This window comes from Anoplopoma fimbria, chromosome 19 (genome assembly GCF_027596085.1).
Source record: "Anoplopoma fimbria isolate UVic2021 breed Golden Eagle Sablefish chromosome 19, Afim_UVic_2022, whole genome shotgun sequence".
NCBI classification, from domain to species: Eukaryota; Metazoa; Chordata; class Actinopteri; order Perciformes; family Anoplopomatidae; genus Anoplopoma; species Anoplopoma fimbria.
The window spans coordinates 28,839,082-28,862,630 of NC_072467.1; the positions used below are offsets into that span (position 1 = coordinate 28,839,082).

The following is a 23,549-nucleotide window of genomic DNA, read 5'->3' on the forward strand; positions in this document are numbered from 1 at the left end:
ATAATTGCAACAGACTAATACGAATATAATAAGTGCTACGAGGAAGGCTCAGGGTAGTACTTCTTTATCAGGTAGTACTTCTTTATCAGGTAGTACTTCTTTATCAGGTAGTACTTCTTTATCAGTAGTACTTCTTTATCAGGTAGTACTTCTTTATCAGTAGTACTTCTTTATCAGTAGTACTTCTTTATCAGGTAGTGCTTCTTTATCAGGTAGTACTTCTTTATCAGGTAGTACTTCTTTATCAGGTAGTACTTCTTTATCAGGTAGTACTTCTTTATCAGTAGTACTTCTTTATCAGTAGTACTTCTTTATCAGTTGTACTTCTTTATCAGGAGTACTTCTTTATCAGGTAGTACTTCTTTATCAGGTAGTACTTCTTTATCAGGGTAGTACTTCTTTATCAGGTAGTACTTCTTTATCAGGTAGTACTTCTTTATCAGGTAGTACTTCTTTATCAGGTAGTACTTCTTTATCAGGTAGTACTTCTTTATCAGGTAGTACTTCTTTATCAGGTAGTACTTCTTTTTATCAGGTAGTACTTACTTTATCAGGTAGTACTTCTTTATCAGGTAGTACTTCTTTATCAGGTACTTCTTTATCAGTACTTCTTTATCAGGTAGTACTTCTTTATCAGGTAGTACTTCTTTATCAGGTCATCAGGTAGTACTTCTTTATCAGGTAGTACTTCTTTATCAGGTAGTATCTTCTTTATCAGGTAGTACTTCTTTATCAGGTAGTACTTCTTTATCAGTAGTACTTCTTTATCAGTAGTACTTCTTTATCAGGTAGTACTTCTTTATCAGGTAGTATCAGGTAGTACTTTTTATCAGGTAGTACTTCTTTATCAGGTAGTACTTCTTTATCAGGTAGTACTTCAGGTTACTTCTTTATCAGGTAGTACTTCTTGAAGAGGTGAGGTTAAAGATGGGCAGTGACTCTGCTGTCCTGAGGTCAGTGGGGAGTTCATTCCTCCACTGAGGGGTCAGGACAGGAAGAAGCTGTGACCGGGTGGATCGGCTGCAGGGACCTCTGAGCGACGGGGCAACCAGTCACCCCGAGGCAGCAGAGAGGAGTGGTGGGGGGGGGTGTAGGGCTTCATGGCCTGGAGATAGGAAGGAGCTGTTCCTCTCACTGCCCTGTAGGCACCAGAGTCTGTAACTGGATGCTCCTACAGGGAGCAGTGTGGAGAACGGAGAAGGGAAGTTGTGTGGGAGAACTTGGGTCATTGAACACCAGACGAGCTGCAGCTTTCTGGACGAGCTCCAGAGGTCTGATGGCCGACGCCGGGGCTCCAGTAGTGAGTTGCAGCCCCTTCATATACCAGCTCTATCTACCTTCTACCATGACCATCTGTCTGGAGGGACGTTGGGCGGTTTGACTTTGCATGTCTGTATTTATGAGCCGCTCTCTGGCGTCCATATAAATATATAAATATATAAATAACATCCTGACAGACACGCTGTCAGATTTCTGCCTCTCATGAATCAACAATGGATCTCATTTAGAGCCGGAGAGCAGAGTGTCGGCTGGACAGAATGAGTTCACTCTGCATGTCCGGCTCACAGCGATCACCAGGCCGTGACCGTCTCCCCATCACCGCCGCTGCTTCCAGCCGTGACCTTTGACCCCCCCGTCGGGTGTGAGTGTGTCTGTCAGAGAGTCGGCCTGTCGTTGAATCTATGATGCCTGCCGACCTTCTGTTCAACAGGCCGTGACTCCTCCTTCATGAGACGACTGTTAGGTTCTCCTCAGAGGAGCGTCAGGCTCTTCTTACCTCCTTCTCCTCCTTCATTGAGATAAAGCAGAGTTATAATAAAACATGAATACCTCACATCCAACGTTTAACCGTGAGGAGGAAGAACTCAGATCAGTCCTCCTTCTCTGCGCAGTTTGTTTCATTCATCCTTAAACTCACCTGGACGCACCTGCAGGGTTCATGACATCACAGTCTGGAGCCAATCAGAGTCCAGTATGACGCTTGAAGCCTGCAGGTCACAAACACTGAGACTCTTCAAAGAAGCAGAAGTTAAAGACATGATGGAGATCCAGATTATTATTCTGAGCAGTTTATCTCCATAAATATTAAAACATGTTAAATACCACAGTGTAAAATAAAAGTCCTATTACTGGATTATAATCATTAAAACAACACAAAATGATTTGATCATATGTCAGCGTTACATTAGGAAGTGTTTCTATTATTTAGTCCGTCCTGTTTCTATAAATGGGAATAGGAACACCTCTCAGAGTGGATCAGTGTTTGAACAGCAGACTGAAGCTCACATACACAAACAACACAAACTGAACAAGAAGTATTTATTATTTTAGACCTGCAGATTGGACCACATCGGGACCAGGACCATGGGGACCAGGACCATCGGGACCAGGACCATCGGGACCAGGACCATCAGGACCGCCGGTGAGTCCCGGAGCCGCCTCAGATGAGACACTAGGTGGCAGCTGGTTGACGTCTGAGGAGGAACACGGAGCCTCTGTGTTCAGACGTTAGTGAGGGTTTATGGGATGTAAACTGTCGCCATGGCAACGCGTTGACCCGTAACTGGGCAGCGTTCAGGTCATTTACAGTCGATTAGGGTCATCTTTAATATTTCTAATATACAGTTATAATAAATTCAAAGATTCAAGGATCATTTATTGTCATTATGAAACACATTAACAACATTACAGTAGAAACATGACCAACAGTAACAGAATAACAGAGGAATGTAAACAGCAGCAACAAAAAAACATTCTGTATAATATGGCTGAAATCCTTACATTCAATATTTTACACTTAAGTTATTATTATTATTATTTATTTATTTATTATTATAACACTTAATTTATTATTATTATTATTATTACAACATTTTAAATTAATTCCAGAAATGTGAAGTTAGACACTGAATAAGTGAAATGTGTCGTTATGATAATAAACACGCTTTTCATTTTAAAACATTATTATTATAAATTAACATTTTTACATAAATAAATACCTCTTTTATTGTGGAATACATTTATAGAGATAAAACTATGAATTATAAAAAGATTTTCTGTTTTTAAACTGTCTCCATTAGTAAAATATTAATTATGTATTATATAATAGTTTAATACAAGATTATTATATTCTTATATTATGTTATTATATATTATTATTATTACTGACGCATCGACATGTAAACAGACTTTTACTGCAGCAGCTGCTCAGAATGAAGATAAATTAAAATAGTTTAGATATTAAAATCATTATAATTTTCAGACTCCGTCTATTTTATTAACATTATTAATTTAATAAAAAGCACAATGTTTACCACAGAAATGTACGTTTCATATAAATGACAGAAGGTGATGTGTTTTTAATCTGTTTGTTGGAATAAACAGAAGAAGAAGAATCATATCGATTCACAAATAAATACATAAATTATAAACTTCATAAAGGCGTCCGCCTGTTGAATGACACGAATAGACATGAAACTAAATAAAGAAATAATCTTTTTCAGGTTTCATCCGTCTCTGACATGTTGAGACGAGAAAAGAAAAAACATGTTTTTCTCACATTTATTCCTCTGATTCATTTTTAATCTTCAGCGTTAAACGATGTGGAGGTTTCTGTTCTGATATGATCAGTGTTTATGAAACGCAGACAACCATTTAAATACGTTTAAACACTTATGAACATAAACATATCAAATATCACATCAATATCAGTGTTTGTTCGTTTTCTTCACTGAAGTGACATTTTTATATAAAAACATTTAATCATCAGCATACAAAAACAACCGGTCACATTCTCAACCTGGTTCCTCTGCAGATCTCTGTGTTTCTATATTTAAAATGAAACTCACGGAGTTTAAACATCAACAACAAGAGTTCATGAATATGAATATGAATATATGAATATCAGCTTTATTCATGATGTCACAACAATGAAGGGAACATTTAAACATTCTGATTCCTGACAACAGCAGTGAGGATGATGAGGGATCCGTCTTCATCACGGTGATGGGCGGCTGTAGTGGAGAGCAAGGCAGTTCTCCAGTCAGAGGGTCGGTGGTTCGATACCCGGCCTCGGCAGTCGATGTGTCCTTGGGCAAGACACTTAACCCCAAGTTGCTCCTGAAGGCCATCGGTGTGGACTGGATGATGAGTGTTAGTTAGAGTCTGATGGTGGCACCTTGATGGTAGCCTGTCATCAGTGTGTGAATGGGTGAATGATATGTAACATACTACTGACTGTAAGTCGCTTTGGAGGAAAGCCTCTGCTAAATGACTGTAATGTAATGTAATGTAATGATGAACCTTGTCCACGCTGCTGTTAAAGGAGCTTCAGGACCAGGACCTCAGACCAGGATCTGAATGGAGAAGGAAACCACTTTGTTTGAGAAGAAATCACATGATCCACACAGGACTGATCACAAGGCTGTGATTGGTCCACGCCGGCGTCACTGTGGCAACATGTCATCATTAATGAGAGCAGGAAGTAGATGAGAGAGAATCCCTGTGTTTGATGAGAAGTAACTCATTTTTCCTCGCAGACTGTTTATAAGAAGAGGACGTAGTTTGTGGAAGTTTTGAAGTCTCCAGTTCGGTGTTTTGACCGTCGCCATGTTGTTTTTTGCAACCAGTGAACAGGAAGTGACCATATATGGACTGAGGAGGAGTGACGTAGAGACGCCGTATACGTCTCTGGTGTCGACCTGTCAATCAGTGTGTAGCCCCGCCCTAAAGCATCCCCTGCTTTATGGTCTGTTTGACTCTAAATGGAGCATCATTTACTAAATGAACATCATGCTGTATTGAAGAAGACTTGAAACTAGAGATTGAGACCATAAACTCATGTTTACAATGTTTACTGAGGGAATAAATCAAGAGAGAAGTAGAGTCATTTTCTCATAGACTTCTATACAACCAGAGGAGTCGCCCCCTGGTGGGCAGGAGAGAGAATGCAGCTTTAACACAGGAAGCTCTGACTTCACTTTAAAGAACTGAAGGATGACTCCTGATCTTTCTAAATGTTCAGACGCTGTAGAGAAAGTCAGTTCATCATATGTGTTCTTATCTTAGACTCTGAAGGAGCACAGAGTCCTCATCCTGTAGGATCCAGATCCTATGATGTCTATAATCCAGGTTCCAGACCAGCAGCTGGAGACTCAGAGTCCTCAGAGACTAAATAATCAGGTTATCTTTAACCTTTAATTAACCTTTAACATGAATGTCTCTGAAGGATCAGATTACTGCAGAGCACATGAACACAACTGAACCTGGATCAGCTTCAGGTCTAGACTCTGGACTCGTGATGTGCAGCACTATGAGACTCTGGATCATATAGAGGATCAGTGTGACAGCTGCTTCCCTCCGTCTGTCCCTCTGAGTCTTTAATTACGGTGACTTCTGTGACGACCTTTAATCAGCAGAGGTCTGACGATGGACCACGTTGATGAGGTTTGGAGCGTCTCCAATGTCCTGAAGACGGATAAACGTCCACTGAGACCTGAAGCAGGTTAGAGGATCAAACCTGTGGACCACACAGAGGCTGATCTGAGATCTGAACCTGATGAATCCATCCCATAATCAAATGATTCAACGGAGTAAATCAACACAAAGTAAACGTCAAGTTCAAACCAAAACACATCACTTTAAAACTACTCGTACTTTAGTCAAAGTTCAGTGAACGCATCACCGTTATAAGACACTAAAGGACGTACAACAGTCAGTGAACGCATCACCGTTATAAGACACTAAAGGACGTACAACAGTCAGTGAACGCATCACCGTTATAAGACACTAAAGGACGTACAACAGTCAGTGAACGCATCACCGTTATAAGACACTAAAGGACGTACAACAGTCAGTGAACGCATCACCGTTATAAACACAAAGGACGACTGTCAGTGAACGCATCACCGTTCAAACACACGACTGTACGTATCGAGATATATCTTTGTGTATACATGACTATGTGCAGTGTATTTGTGTATACATAATTGTGTGTGTATATGTGTATTTGTACACTTTATAGGTACTTCATCAGTGAAATGTAATGTCAGGTGATAAAAGTGTCTCTGGTTTCAGCTCCTCAACAATCACTTTAACAGACAGATTTATTAATATTAATATCATTATTAATATTATTATTCTTACTGTAATGTTGTTGGTTTTGTTAAATATAGAATCATTTACTCTCTCATTGTCTCATTGTTGTCTTCATCGATGTCTCTTGATGTCTCTTGATGTGAGCAGAGGATCATGGGTCGTCTTCGTGGAGCAGAGGTAACCGTCTGTCCACAGGAAGTTAAGTGAGACGTTCTAAAAGCGTCTCAGACGGAGACATGAATGTGTCCCCTCATGGAGACGAGTCCTTGGATCATGAGAGATGAATGATGGGAGATCAGGAGACAGAGCACGTTTTAATCCGTCAGACACTCTGTCGTCTCCACGGTAACCGGAGGAACTATCGGTCCTTCATGTTTGGAGACGCAGTCAGCGGGTTATTTTCTTAAACTAGGTCTTCTTTAAAGCTCACGGTGGAGCTGTCAACGAGACGCTGCAGCTGAAGCTCTGTTTCATGTTGGTCTCTGGGGGACGATGGAGACGCCTTTGAACCGAGACGAGGACGTCAATTAAGAGACAGAAACTTCAAAATGGAGGCGATTAAACTTTGAAATGTTTAAAATGCTCCCTACTGAATTGTCTCCTCCGAGGAAAAGGTCCCCAAAGGTCCCGGTTTGATTCCTCAGCGAGAAACGAGGACAGACAAGAGGTATTTATTTACTGTCATCACGTCTCCTCCTCAATGTCTCCGTCTCTGTGGACGTCCAACTGTGACAGCTTCTAAAGAGAGGCGACGTAAGAGACACTTTAAGAGACGGGACACCTCTAATGAGACACGTTAAGAGACAGGACACCTCTAATGAGACACGTTAAGAGACAGGACACCTCTAATGAGACACGTTAAGAGACAGGACACCTCTAATGAGACACTATAAGAGACAGGACATCTCTAATGAGACACGTTAAGAGACAGAGACAGGACACCTCTAATGAGACACTATAAGAGACAGAGACAGGACATCTCTAATGAGACACTATAAGAGACAGAGACAGGACACCTCTAATGAGACACTATAAGAGACAGGACATCTCTAATGAGACACTATAAGAGACAGAGACAGGACACCTCTAATGAGACACTATAAGAGACAGAGACAGGACACCTCTAATGAGACACGTTAAGAGACAGGACACCTCTAATGAGACACGTTAAGAGACAGGACACCTCTAATGAGACACTATAAGAGACAGGACATCTCTAATGAGACACGTTAAGAGACAGAGACAGGACACCTCTAATGAGACACTATAAGAGACAGAGACAGGACACCTCTAATGAGACACTATAAGAGACAGAGACAGGACACCTCTAATGAGACACTATATCTCTAATGAGACACTATAAGAGACAGAGACAGGACACCTCTAATGAGACACTATAAGAGACAGAGACAGGACACCTCTAATGAGACACTATAAGAGACAGGACATCTCTAATGAGACACTATAAGAGACAGAGACAGGACACCTCTAATGAGACACTTAAGAGACAGAGACAGGACACCTCTAATGAGACACGTTAAGAGACAGAGACAGAGACACCTCTAATGAGACACTATAATGAGACACAGGACACCTCTAATGAGACACTATAAGAGACAGAGACAGGACACCTCTAATGAGACACTATAAGAGACAGAGACAGGACACCTCTAATGAGACACTATAAGAGACAGGACACCTCTAATGAGACACTTTTAATGTGTATTAATTAATGTGTTAGTGTGTATTACTGTTTATTAATTAATGTGTTAGTTAAATGTATTAATTAATGTGTTAGTGTGTATTAATGTGTATTAATTAATGTGTTAGTGTGTATTAATGTGTATTAATTAATGTGTTAGTGTGTATTAATGTGTATTAAAGCTAGGGTGGGCGATTTTGGAGAAAACAGCCGTTGAGATTCCGTCGCGTGCTCTCTGGCCTCTCCCTGCCACGCTACCTGCTGTAGCTCCTCCCACCGAACGTCAGTTATGCGCGTTCATGTGAATTCAGTTACATTGATAGGAAGACGAACAGTCCCACAGCCAATAAGAACGGAGAATCGGAGCCTCGCTCTGATTGGTCAAAGTGTACATGAGCGGTGGCAATTTTTGGGTGCGGCCCACAGAGGCAGGGGAGAGCAAAGTTATGAGCAGATATTCTCAGAGCACTTCACCTACATATAGCTGACTGGCTATTAGGACAGTTTTGCCAAATATTACAGTAAAGAAATTACCCACCCTAGCTTTAATTAATGTGTTAGTGTGTATTAACGTGTATTAACGTGTATTAATGTGTATTAATTAATGTGTTAGTGTGTATTAACGTGTATTAATGTGTATTAATTAATGTGTTAGTGTGTATTAACGTGTATTAATTAATGTGTTAGTGTGTATTAATGTGTATTAATTAATGTGTTAGTGTGTATTAATGTGTATTAATTAATGTGTTAGTGTGTATTAATGTGTATTAATTAATGTGTTAGTGTGTATTAACGTGTATTAATTAATGTGTTAGTGTGTATTAATGTGTATTAATTAATGTGTTAGTGTGTATTAATGTATTAATTAATGTGTTAGTGTGTATTAATTAATGTGTTAGTGTGTATTAATGTGTATTAATTAATGTGTTAGTGTGTATTAACGTGTATTAATTAATGTGTTAGTGTGTATTAACGTGTATTAATTAATGTGTTAGTAATGTGTATTAAATGTGTATTAATTAATTAATGTGTTAATTAATGTGTGTATTAATGTGTATTAATTAATGTGTTAGTGTGTATTAATGTGTATTAATTAATGTGTTAGTGTGTATTAACGTGTATTAATTAATGTGTTAGTGTGTATTAATGTGTATTAATTAATGTGTTAGTGTGTATTAATGTGTATTAATTAATGTGTTAGTGTATTAATGTATTAATTAATGTGTTAGTGTGTATTAATGTGTATTAATTAATGTATTAATGTGTATTAATTAATGTGTTAGTGTGTATTAATGTGTATTAATTAATGTGTTAGTGTGTATTAATGTGTATTAATTAATGTGTTAGTGTGTATTAATGTGTATTAATTAATGTGTTAGTGTGTATTAACGTGTATTAATTCATGTATTAATGTGTATTAATGTGTATTAATGAACTTGTCCCTGAGGACTCAGAGTGTCCCCCCTCATTAGAGAACAGAGACGTTGTGTTCGTGTTCGTTCGTCTCCATGTGGATAATAATAATAATAATAAATAATAAATCACGCCGCTGTATAATATTCAGATGAACATCTCATTTATTCTTAAAGCACTGCAGCGTTCTTCATCTGTCTCTGATTATTAAGATCACATCATGATGTCATGATGGAGGAAGAGATGTTTCACTCGTGATTTATGATTCATTTATTATGAAATATCTCCGTAGTGTTGTTGGAGTATATGTAACATTCATTTCTACCTAAATTTAGTTTCTTTCTTAAATCTGAATCTTTTTGAAATCTAATCAAAACTATTTTACATAAATTACTGTATATATATATATGTATATATATATATATGAAATATACAGTAAACAAGAGTTGAAGGAATTCTTCAGCTTTCAACACATTTACATTTCCACCAGACTAAAGACTCACATTCATCACGGCTCCAGAATAGAATGTTGTCGTTGTTGTTTCTTCCTCTGATGAATGAAAACACGTTTCATAGAAACATTTCTACCAACGGTTATAAAACTGTACAGTTTTAACTCAAACTGTGTTCTCAGGACGTAGAACTACGTTGTCCTGTGTTTGTTTGACCCGTCTGTTCTTTAACGAAACCTATTTGTGATACTTTAAAAACAAACGTTAAACATGAGGAATAACTTTTCTCTTGAACAAAAACTGATGAAGTTTCATTTTTAGAGAAGGATCGTTTCTGAGATGTGACGTTCAGGTGTCTTTGTTTTTTTGTTGTTTTTGTTGTTGGAATAAAACTGAATCCGTCCTGTTAAACTGTGAAAAGACTTCAGCTTCACTGGAGCTTTGAGATCAGGTTATGATTTTATTATCTAGTCTAACAAACAAACACCAGGAAGAAAATGTTCACTTCAAATACTAACATATAAAATAGAATTTGTGGCATTTACTGTTTTCAGAATATTAATTTAATCTGTGGATTTAAACTTTCCCATCAGTGTGTTTAGTTCATGATCCTCAGCGGTAACTCTTTATATTCATGGCACTGTGTTTATTTGTTATTTAATCATGTCTCACAGGATGAATACACATCTATCTTATGTTATTTAGTTTTGTCTTTAAACGTATTAATCAGAATACAGGTTATTGTTTCTGCAGGTAAACTCTGTCAGATGTGAACCACAACATAGAGAACGTTCTGCATGAATCACTGCTCTCTCATTGCGTCCTCTGTATATATTTATTTATATCCATATATACTCAGCTGTAATCACTGTGCAGCGTCTCTCCACTAAACGTTCTCAGCTTCAGTCCTCAGAACGTCTGCTGACGATCTGTGACGGCTTCTGATCATAAACTCCTCGTTCAGAGAACCGAGTAATCCGCCTCGATTAATTAAAGCACACGGGTTCTAAAGCCGGGAGAGAGGAACCAGCTGCTTCTAAACGGTGTGTGTGTGTGTGTGTGTGTGTGTGTGTGTGTGTGTGTGTTTCCTCTGAAAACATCTGCACTGAGTTAATTACCTGCTCCAGTTCCTCCGTCCCTCAAACAGAAAACAAGCAGCAGAACGATGAGAACAGGTGAAGACGTTCAGTGAAGTAGATTAATGGATCACCTGAAGGTTCTCCATCAGAACCCTGTGAAGAGAGAGGAACACACCTGAGGGTTCTCCAGTTTAGTAACGTGGATCAGGTCCCAGCTGGTGAAGCTGATGTATTTTCCATGGTGACATATTTAATGTTATAGACTCTGTTATCAGGTAGAAACAGGTGATTTCATGCAGACCTTCACTGTTCATGTGTGTCTACACTTTAAACATTTATATTCAAATATAAAGTAGTCCCTGGGATGTGATTAAATGAATTGATCCCTCAGTCAATGAATTATTCTGTAACCTTTTAATCTGCTGTTTGACTCCTACACCAGTGATTATTTATATATATAAATATATACATTTATATATATATATATATATATATTCATGTGGACGTCATTAGTTGTTTTACAATAAAACCTCCTCCTCCTCCTCCTCCTCCTCCTCTTAAAGTGTTAGTTGAGCAGACCCACATGTTGTTTACTCTCTCTCTCTAATCCTCATTAAAGCAGCAGGTTTAGTGCTGATAGCAGATATCAGTTAAACTGTTGATGTGATTCAGAGGCTTAAACATGTTAATGAGTTTTACACTTCACTGCTCCGCCTCTAATCAGGACCTCTGCTGTCTGTCTGTCTGTCTGTCTGTTATTAAATATTATATATCTTAATATATATATATATAATATATTAGTATATTTGTCCCGGGGTCCTGAAGAGCTCACCTCTGCCTGTGAGGAACATTAGAATAATATTCTCATCGTGTGTTTATGAGCGTCTGTATTCATATGTTTCAGCCGTGACGCTCTCCGTTACAAACGTCTCCGTTATGAACGTCTCCGTTACAAACGTCTCCGTTGTGAACGTCTCCGTCTCCGTTATAAACGTCTCCATTATGAACGTCTCCGTTATGAACGTCTCCGTTATGAACGTCTCTGTCTCCGTTATGAACGTCTCCGTTATGAACGTCTCCGTTATGAACGTCTCTGTCTCCGTTATGAACGTCTCCGTTATGAACGTCTCTGTCTCCGTTATGAACGTCTCCGTTATGGACGTCTCCGTTGTGAACTCCGTTATGGACGTCTCCGTTGTGAACGTCTCCGTTATGGACGTCTCCGTCTCCGTTGTGAACGTCTCCGTTATGAACAGGATCTCCATGTTGGGCCTCCGTCGGGTCAGAGGTGAACCGTACTGAGTAAATATGCAAATACACACAGACTGTTTGTTCCATCTCCTCCTCCGGCGCTCCTCTTCATCATTTCCTGCTGGACGAAGACAACGTGTGTTTGTTATCAAAGCATCAGTGGTTTGCGTTTAGAGCTTCACTGCTCTGATTTCACGCTTTAAGAGGAACGACACGGAGAGAGCGTTATTTATCTTCATAATCTGATTCATGTGGAGTGTTTACGTGTCCTGAAGCTCCACTAGTCCTCGTGAACACGGAGTCATACGACCACATGGAGCTCTAATGTTTAAGCTTTAACCTTTAACCTTCTCTCTCCTGTAACCTCCTGTTTATTTACATTAATCTGAATCAGGTTCAATCAGGTTCATATCTAAAGAAAACGTGATGTTTTAGTGAATAACAGTCGCAATGAAAATAGTGTGGAGATTTATTCATATTAATTATTAATGTTTTCTTAAGTGTTTAATCTCCTAAAAAATAAGACGCGTCGTGTTTTTGTGACCTTAGAACGAGCCGTTTATATCTATCTATGGTTCGTTTCTACAGAAGCCCAGAGTGGACAAAGCGACCTCTGGCTTTACCACAGACTGTTTATAAGAAGAGGGCGTTGTCATGGAGACGACTCGTTGGTTTGTAGACGTTCTGATGCCTTGAGTTTGGCGTTTTGGTCGTCTCCATCTTGTTTTTTTGGAACCAGTGAACAGGAAGTGACCATATTAGGACTGAGGAGGAGTGAAGCTTTGACTTCACTCTAAAGAACCGGAGGTTTGATTCCTGATCTCTAGAGAGAGAGACCTTCACGTAGTTCTTCATCTCTTAACGTCTTAGTATTCAGGATGAGTAGACCAGAGTTAAACATGACAGTTTATAATGATCTAGTTTATATTAAAGGTGTTTTCAAAAACAAAAAGTGAAATTTAAAGTCTTAAAAATGAAACAAACATAAGTTGTGTGTTTCTCTGTAATGAGGAGGTGGACAGAAGCAGCTTCTTCTCTGTGGAGACAAACATCTAGTGTTGAGCTCCTCCATCTTTATTTTTACATAAAACCACAGAACTCTTTCTGTTGTTTTCTCTCAGATTCACTGACTCATCAGAGAACGTTTAGTTTTAATCCTCCTGAGAACACGTGCAGCGTTTCTACAACACGGGCTGTAAAAACAGGAATAAAATGAATGGAGTCTGCTGAGTGAGGAACATCTGCTTCTGTCCTGTTGTAGTGAAGAGGTAAAGTTTGAAGCAGCTCTTCTGTTTCATAACGAGCTGTAATTACAGCAGAGACTCAACAAACGAGCCTCAAACACGTTTGTTTTCAACAATTATTCATCAGATGCTAATTTCCTCCAACGCTCTTCAAAGGGAACATATGTCGGCTGTTTGATTCCCTCTGTGAGCTCATTCTGCTGTCAGACAAACATGAGCGCCGCCGCGCCGCCGACCATCCGGGTGGAAAAACGGTCTCTGCGTCTGGAGGCGGCCGGCTGACGAGGTCAAAGGTCAACGGCTTCATGAAAGAGCAGCCTGACAAACGGAGGCTGATCCACACAGAAATCTAGATTCATGTTTTATGAAGACAGTCAATGTTACAACAACAGCTTCATCCACCGACTGTCTCTGGATCAGAGTCTACAAACAACAGGAACAAAGTAAAACAGAGGAAACTGACAAGAGACACCGTTGACATTCTTCATCAGTGAGTACGAGAAGAAGCCAGAGGCTCATTTTATCAGGTCGGATCATCTTCCTCTGCAGACGATCCTCATTAATCCGCTCAGCCGTTGTTTCCCGTTATCTTCACTATCAGTCCACAAATCTGATGAGATTAAAAGAGAAACGATTCAGCATGAAAAGGTTTCTCACTCACTGTGTCCAATCTACTGGGAGTCAATGGGAACAAATATATATATAATCTAGTGGGAGTCAATGGTTACAGTATATTTATCCAATCTAGTGGGAGTCAATGGTTAAAGAATATTTATATAATCTAGTGTGTGTCAATGGTTATAGAATATTTATATAATCTAGTGGGTGTCAATGGTTATAGAATATTTATATAATCTAGTGGGAGTCAATGGTAACAGAATATTTATATAATCTAGTGGGTGTCAATGGTAACAGAATATTTATATAATCTAGTGGGAGTCAATGGTAACAGAATATTTATATAATCTAGTGGGTGTCAATGGTAACAGAATATTTATTTAATCTAGTGGGAGTCAATGGTTAAAGAATATTTATATAATCTAGTGGGTGTCAATGGTAACAGAATATTTATATAATCTAGTGGGAGTCAATGGTTAAAGAATATTTATATAATCTAGTGGGAGTCAATGGTAACAGAATATTTATATAATCTAGTGGGAGTCAATGGTTAAAGAATATTTATATAATCTAGTGGGAGTCAATGGTAACAGAATATTTATATAATCTAGTGGGAGTCAATGGTAACAGAATATTTATATAATCTAGTGGGTGTCAATGGTAACAGAATATTTATATAATCTAGTGGGAGTCAATGGTTAAAGAATATTTATATAATCTAGTGGGAGTCAATGGTAACAGAATATTTATATAATCTAGTGGGAGTCAATGGTAACAGAATATTTATACAATCTAGTGGGAATCAATGGTAACAGAATATTTATACAATCTAGTGGGAGTCAATGGTTACAGAATATTTATACAATCTAGTGGGAGATGTTCTCCTCCTCCTCCTCCCCCTCCTCCTCCTCAGTCAGTCTGGATTCTGATCCGAGGAGCTTTCAGCTTTAATTAAATCATTAATTTCTGGACTAAATTGACTTCCACCAACTGGTTTTCTATTTGAACACCAAATAGTGATTTTCTGCCGCTCTGATTACGAAGCTCAACATGTGATGAAGAGGAGGATTATCAAGAGGGGGGCGGCATTAGACCTCATTACTGACTGGAGAGCACAATTATCACGGGTTTTAAACATAATGGAGTTGTTTCTGCTCTGAGGTCAACGTCTCTCTGACAGAGATCAGCTGCTCTCCTGTTAATCTCTGAGGTCATCTTCATCATCATCATCTCTGAGGTCACATTGTTTGTTCACAGGATCATTTTAATGACTCTATATAATCTATAATAGCACATGATCATTTATTAGTTGATTAATAATCTGTAAAATAATCTATAACAAACAGACCTGACTTTGACACACAGTCTGTTCTAAACTCGTTCTCTAGAACAACGAGAACATTAGACACTTGATTTTAATAAATTCATAATAAAATAATAAATAATTTCCTAAATATGAAGTTGTGTAAACTACAGTAAAATAGATGTTTGTATGAAATTATTTTAATGAACGTCTGAGTCACTTTTTAAAGAGAAGCAGAGAAAATGTTTCTGCGTCTTTAAAACAGGACTCATGTGTCATCAGAGGATTCTGGGTAATGGAGGATCAACACAGATCTGAATGTTGATCTGAGCTTCACATACTCCTGTACTCCAAAAGTAAAACTACTCACTATGCAGAAGATGATGTGATATTATTGATAACTTTAATGTTGCAGACGGTAAATGTGGAGCTTATTTTAATGACTGCATTTACTGCTGATTGTGAATTTTCCCCGAGTATTAATAAAGTTTTATCTTAATCTACACCATCATTTCAGTTATTGTTACTTATATTTGACTTATAGCTTTTTTTGTCCTTTTATAATTAAAAAACTGACAGCAGTACAGAGAACAGTTTAATAAAAACCTTTTATTGGAGAACAAGAGGAGAACCTTCACAGAACATCCATCTCCTCTGTTATATAATAAAGTGTGTGTTATTCCTCGTATATCCTCCTTCAGCTGATCCTCTCCTGGTTCCTCCTCCTCGTGGCAGCAGAGCGTCCTGGTGAGCAGTGATGGCGTCCTGCCCGGTGCTCCTCTCTCATCAGTCTGTTCATTAGGAGCTTCACTCCTGGATCTCTGCAGGCCTGCTGAGAAACACCTTTACTGAGGAAAACACTTCACTCCATGACGGCGACGCTGAACATGACTGACAGCCGGAGACGCTCTGCCGAGAAGAGATCACCAGAGATGAAGTAGGAGAACGTCACGAACAATAAGAGAGAGAGGAGTAACTAAAGAGACAGCTCATCAGATCCACTGACAGCCATCAGTCAGGAGGACAACCATCAATACCTGGGTCAATACCTGGATCAAGATACTGAAATATAAAAAGAGTCAAACCCCCAGAGAATCATCTTTACTGGGATGTACAGCCTGTTACGGTCTATTTAATGGCCTAGGGCAGGGGTCAGCAACCTTTACCATCCAAAGAGCCATTTTGCCCTATTTTCCACCAAATAAAATTTGTCTGGAGCCGCAAAAGCTATTTGATACCACAGCCTATAAAGTTTTATATATAGTTATATTATATATACAAAAACTATAGTTTGTTGTATTTATGAAATTATAGAACAAGAATAAAGACAATTATTGACATTGTATTGCTATTTTACCTCCATCTTCCGTAACCGCTTATCCAGTTAAGGGTCGCGGGGGTGCTGGAGCCGATCCCAGCTGTCAATGGGCGAAGTCAGGGTACACCCTGGACAGGTCGCCAGCCTATCACAGGGCTATTTTACCTGTTATAACAATATCAAACTCTTATGAAGAGGAGAAATAAAATACACTGGCATGTGTAGGCCTTCGTGAAAGTATATTGACTTTGCTCATCTCCAGCTTGATACTTTTCAGCAAATGCTGTGTGCGCTTGTTCTGGAAGTGTCTTTCAACATTACATTTTTTGTTGTTTACTAATTTCTCGCCACATATCAAGCATACAGGTAAGCCAGAATCGTTGGCAGTGAAAGCAAATGAATAAGTCCACGCAGAATTAAACGTTATTTTCCTCCGTGACTTTTCTTTTTTGGATTTCTCCAATGATAGTTTACCAAGGGCAGGGGTCTGCAAATCATGATTAGCCACCTGCAGGGAAAGGCGCTTGACAGCGACGTAATAGGATGTCACGCACATTTTAGTTGACAAAATATTAAAACGTTTTTTTATTTTCAGTGACACAGTATCACCTCAAATTCCAATATAAGAGGTGTTCCCTTTGAAAGATTGTCCACTGTGCAGAAAAATAAAATAAAAATAATTATTTATTGTGGTATTTGTTAGAAATGTATGTTTGTACACATATGTTCAAGGTATGCTTGATTGATAACAACAAGAAGCCTTACATGTAGGTACTTAGGACCCAGGAGAAGATAGGTGATGCATGGCAACCCGTGAGGGGATCAGGGTTCTCTGGCTGAGTAAAGTTATGGACGAGTTGTGCTAATAACGAGTTAAAGTTAAGCAGTTGTTCTCACGTGAATATATGTTTCTTTAAAAACACGACATTTATTTCCATGTTATTTTTTGTCAAAGCCTCAGGGAGCCGCAACAGAGGGGCTGAAGAGCCGCATGCGGCCCTGGAGCCACTGGTTGCCGACCCCTGGCCTAGGGGTAAACAGGCAGAAACACAACTATGTGAGACAAACACTAAATGAAAGGCAGCTGGAACATTCGAGCACAATAACTAACATTTATTGATAACCAATTGATTAACAGAAATAAACCAACTAAAATGGAAGTATTGACGTCAGGTTCTCTAAGGCCAAAATAATAAACAACCCCCCCCCTATCTAGAAAATAAGAAACTCAACTTTATACAGAAACAAAACACAATACTGAGCTCCTTAGCTGATAAGAAAACAGGAGAAAACAGAATCATCAACTTAAATGTTAGAGAACCCTACACAGCTTCCATAACTACCCAGACTGGTTACTAATAAACCTCCCACCAACTACCCAGACTGGTTACTAATAAACCTCCCACCAACTACCCAGACTGGTTACTAATAAACCTCCCACCAACTACCCAGACTGGTTACTAATAAACCTCCCACCAACTACCCAGACTGGTTACTAATTAACCTCCCACCAACTACCCAGACTGGTTACTAATTAACCTCCCACCAACTACCCAGACTGGTTACTAATAAACCTCCCACCAACTACCCAGACAACACAGAGGGTAATGACATAAACACAGGTCAGCGGGGCTACAGCGGAGGTCAGAGGTCATCACTTTGTTGTCCCATCGAGGAGGAAGGACACTGAAGGCATCATTCACCCCCAATGTTCACTTCCTGTAGTCTGATATTAACAGACGACAAACATGTGACCTGACCTCATGACCTCCTGACCTTGGTTTCTATTGGACAATGGATGAATCTAATGTTGAATCTCTTCAGATATCGGTACATGAAGCGGGACACGACGGAGTCCAGCTGGATCCAGATGGTCCTAAAGGTGAGCAGGAGGAGAGTCCAAAACCCTGAAGATCACATGACCTTCATGTTCTCAGCAGCTCTCTGAGCTGCTCAAACCCAAAACAAACACACGGAATGTTCAGGAGTGAAGAGTGATGTTTCTTTGGTTCCATAAGAATGACGACCGTAACCACAGCGTTATGTTTAGTGACGCTCATATTCCATAAAATCCTGTTTAAATTATGAAAACAAACTCACACATCAACAGTAATTAACAATTAGACTCAAGAAGTTGATTCAAAGTTCACTTTTTATTTAAAATATAAAATAAAACTCAAACTCTGGTTCACTAACGGAAACACTGACGTCACTTCATAAAATATAAAATATGGAAATTTATCATAAAGAAAATCACATTTAATTTTTTGTGATACAAACAGATTTCTAAAGTATAAAAACCTTTGACTCTGATATATACGGGGGGGGGCGGCCTCCTGGAGGACAGTATCTGGTCTCATCAGGACCACAGATGTCACAGCTGGAGGTCCAACACGTCCTGAGAGACGGACTGAGAGACGGACTGCGAGACGGACTGAGAGACGGACTGAGAGACGGACTGAGAGACGGACTGAGAGACGGACTGAGAGACGGACTGAGAGACGGACTGAGAGACGGACTGAGGCGGCGTCCCAAAGTCCAGGTTCAGACTTCCCTGACTGCGAGAGCGAGTCAGCAGCAGAGACGGCAGAGCGTAACGCTGAGTCCGTCTGCCGTGGACCAACGTCCCACCTGAGGACACACAACATCCTGATCAATACGTCCATCAATACGCTGATCATCAGCTGTTATACACGTGATCAATAAAACAGATCCAGCTGGAAGTAAAACAACTTTTATCTGTTGTTATTAATATTTAATTGAGTTATTATCTCTTATTATTCAGCTTCAGTTTGAACAATTCAAACACAACCAAGATTTACTACTGTACTGTACTGTATTATACTATATGATATTATATTATAGTATATTAAATGTTATAAATTATATTATATATTATATTATATTATATTTTATTGTATGTGTGTAAGTTCATATGTGTGTATTTGTGTGTGTGTGAGAATAAGCCGGGTTTGATTTTGATGAAGGGGATTTGGGTTTGTACCCCTGCATTTACTCCTACACAGAAGTAATGCTTCAAGTCCCCCTGAATGCCACAACTACAGTTTAAAAAATACAAACTGAAACATGGAATACATATAATAAGGAAAGTAATTACAAAAAAGGGGTAAGGTTGTCTTTTAAGCATCTTTTAAAACTTTTTATAGACAAACATTTTTTTGTTAAGTGTGAAAAGCCATTCCATAATTTGGTTCCCCTAAATCTTATCGAAAATTGACCTCTAGAAGTAAATAATTTAGGAGGATGTAGATCTAAAGATTGACGAGCTGAGTCAGAATGAACCTGTGAATTTGCTTTGAAGAAGGTCTTGAAATGTTCAGGAATATTTCCTTCACCTAAAAGAATCTTATAAATAAAAACACAAATTTGAAAGATATTGATGTCGTATATAGTAAGAATCTGAGGTTTCTGAAATAGAGGAGCAGATGGGGTGTGTGACTCTGATCGTGTCGCAATCCTAACAAAACGTTTCTGAAGGACCAAAATTGTCTGCAAAGTTGTAGGGAAAGTACTAGCCCACTCTGCATTACAGTATGAAAGATATGGATAAGTCATACTGTAATAAAGAATAAGGAGACAGTTTGCATCGACAAGATGGCTAACCCTTCTTCCAGTAGATTTATTTATTTTCCTACTAACCCACTCAATATGTTCCCTCCAACTCAAACGCTCATCAACAATAATTCCCAGGAATTTTGTAGATGACACTTGAGGCATTTCAACAGACTCAATTTTAATTTTAGTTAAATCCTTAGAGTATGATTTTTTACCACTGAAAATAATAAAGTTAGATTTTTTAATATTCAAAGATAATTTATTTTAACTGAACCATGTAGCATAGGCAATTAAACTAGCATTAGCTTCCATAATTAGTGAGTTTAAATTTGAATGAGAAAGAACTAGGGTTGTGTCATCTGCAAACATTATCGGAGAAAGGCTTTTTGAGACATTAGACAAATCATTAATATAGATGAGGAACAATAATGGTCCAAGAATGGACCCCTGTGGAACCCCACATATTAGTCTTGCTTGGTTGGAATAGCAACGTTTAACACAAACAAACTGTCTTCTGTTGGACACATAATTATTTAACCATATGTATGTAATATCATTGAAACCATATTTATACAACTTTTCCATTAAAATATTATGATTTACTGTATCAAAGGCTTTTGAAAGGTCTATGAAAATACTGCAAGTAAATTCATTTACTTACTCAAGAGATAACTTTATCAACAAGGTAAAGTAAAGCCATATAGGTGGAATGATTTTTCCGGAAACCATACTGGTGTTTGTAAAGAATGGAATTAGAATCTACATGAAACAAAATCCTTTTGTATATCATTTTTTCTAGTATTTTTGAAAAACATGGCAAAATAGATATGGGTCTATAGTTGTTAAAACAACATGGATTTTCTGCTTTAAACAAAGGGATAACTTTGGCAATCTTTAAATCCTCTGGCACAACAGCTGTTTTCAAAGATAAGGTGAAGATATGAGCAAGTGGCTGCGATATTGACTGCTGAACCTGTTTAACAAGGTATGCAGACATGTTGTCATGGCCAGCTGCAGATATTTTTAGGTCATCAATTATCTCACTTATTTCTTGGATATTCGGGGGCATAAAATTAGAGATAGTAGGGACATTTGTTGAAATAAAATCCAGGGGATTACCATTGCAAGCAGGAATATTGTTAGCCAGGTCTTGGCCAATATTTACAAAGAATTCATTACATTTTTGAGCTACTATATCAATTGGATCGTCCAGATAATGTTCACCATCCAAAAAGACTGAAGGAAGCTCTGGGGTAGTCTTTTCTCTTTGCAACATCTGATTTATTACTTTCCACGTGGTTTTAATATCTTTTGAACACTTCATAAACTTTTTGCTGAAATATTTCTTTTTTGCTGATCTAATGGTATGAGTGTATATATTTCTAAAGGATTTATAAACATGAGTAAGAGGAGTAGGATTACTTCCGTAAATGTAGTGTAAACCAAGGCTAACTCAGATCTTGACTGTTTTTCTTGGTAGAACTACGAATTGGAAAACAATCATTAAAACTAAAGTTAATAACTTTCATAAACTTTTGATATGCCAAATCAGCGTTTTTCTCTTCATATACATCATCCCATGAATTACGGGCAAGCATGTCTTTAAATTTGGAAATGTTTGACTTGGTCATAATTCTTTTGTGCATTATTGTCTTAGTATGTTTAGCTCTATTAATCCTGCTTAAGGAGTACTGAAAAATAGGAAAATGATCTGACAAATCTGAATACAAGACTCCAGCTTTTGTACCTGACATTACATTACATTACATTACATTACATTACATTACATGTCCTGGAGATAGGAAGGAGCTGTTCCTCTCACTGCCCTGTAGGCACCAGAGTCTGTAGCTGGATGCTCCTACAGGGAGCCAGTGTGGAGAACGGAGAAGGGAAGTTGTGTGAGAGAACTTTTGAGTGAGTACCTCACTCAAAGAATTGGTTATGATATTATCAATCAAAGACAGAATTTTCTGTGACTCGTGTTGATTTATAAATAAGAGGGAAAAAGTAACTAGAGGTTAATATTAAAAACTCCTAAAATGTGAGAAGGTTTATCCTCATTGTTTATCATGTCAGGAGAACTAAACAGACTTTCATTGAAGTCTTTGATGACAGAGTCAGGTGGTCGATAAATAGCACCAACAATAACATTCTTTCCACCAGAGAGCTCTAAAAGAACAGATTCCACCTCAGCCTTATCTGACTTCAAGGTTAGATCATCCTAATTTCAAATTCATAATCACCATGAATAAACAGAGATACTCCACCTCCAAATCTATTCCCTCTTACATAGTGAGCTGAACTGTATTTTGGTATTTTAAAGATTTCTTTAGAGTCCTCAGTAAGCCATGTTTCTGATAAGGCAATAACTGAAAAATCATGATTGAGTAAAGATAAATAATGAATTAATTTGTCATAATTGCTAGAAAGACTTCTTATATTCAGATGAAATGTAGAAAATATATTAGTAGGCAAAGAAACACATAAGTCATTAAACTGGGTTTCATCATAAAAACAGCAGAGGTTAGAAACATCAAGTGATGACATTTTTTTTAAATTTGGGTCAACATCAAAATTATAAGAGTCAATGTCAGAGGGATCAAAAGGGTTAAAGGTCAGGCCTTCAAAATCAGATTTGTTGTAAACAATGATGTCTGTAAAGAATCATGTATTTTAAATGCACAATTATATGCAATATATTATATTATATTATAATAATAATAATAATAATCAATCCTTTATTAGTCCCACAATGGGGAAATTATTTCTCTGCATTTAACCCATCCCGGAGGAGCAGTGGGCTGCAATGAAGCGCCCGGGGAGCAACTTGGGGTTAGGTGTCTCGCTCAAGGACACCTCGGCATGTTGCCGGTAGAGGGGTTTGAACCACCAACCTTGTGGTTACGGGACAAGCGCTCTACCTCATGTGCCACAGCCGCCCATTATATTAAATGTTGTAAAGTTGTATTATATTATATTATATTATATTGATATTATATTATATTATATTATATTGATATTATATTATATTATATTATATTATATTATATTATATTATATTATATTATATTATATTATATATATATTGATGATGGTTGTTGACCTGTGGGAGCGTCCGGTCTGATGAAGACGTCGGTGCAGCCGCTCCAGTAGTGATCAGCCGTCTTCCCGTGATAATCTCTGATGTTCATGTTTGCATCTGATGGAAACAAGAGAAGATGAAGATGAAGATGATGATGATGATGATGATGATGATGATGATGATGATGATGATGATGATGAAGAAACAGAGACTGATTCTAGACTCAGAATCTTGTTCATATTTTGAGGTTTTCCTCTGTGGAGAAATTATTTTTGGGACAGTGAAAAAAAGAAGATAAATGTTCTGTAACAGAAACGACTTTTCTTAAAGTGAAATTTAAAATGTTTCTGATGATATTTTATGACGATGTGAGTGAAGTGAAAAGCTCATAAAGACTTTCAAATGTTTCCTGGTC

The 23,549-nt window shown here is 38.1% G+C and overlaps 1 protein-coding gene across 1 annotated transcript in view; it reads left to right on the forward strand.

Annotated features, from left to right (window-relative positions):
* Window positions 1-2,364: 2,364 nt before the first annotated feature.
* Window positions 2,365-23,549, forward strand: part of mphosph6 (M-phase phosphoprotein 6) — a 97,376-nt gene continuing 76,191 nt past the window's right edge. Inside the window, exons 1-3 of the mRNA XM_054620536.1 lie at window positions 2,365-2,422; window positions 9,253-9,308; window positions 9,702-9,709. Coding sequence (XP_054476511.1) covers window positions 2,365-2,422; window positions 9,253-9,308; window positions 9,702-9,709 — 122 coding nt within the window. The remainder of the gene's footprint in view (window positions 2,423-9,252; window positions 9,309-9,701; window positions 9,710-23,549) is intronic.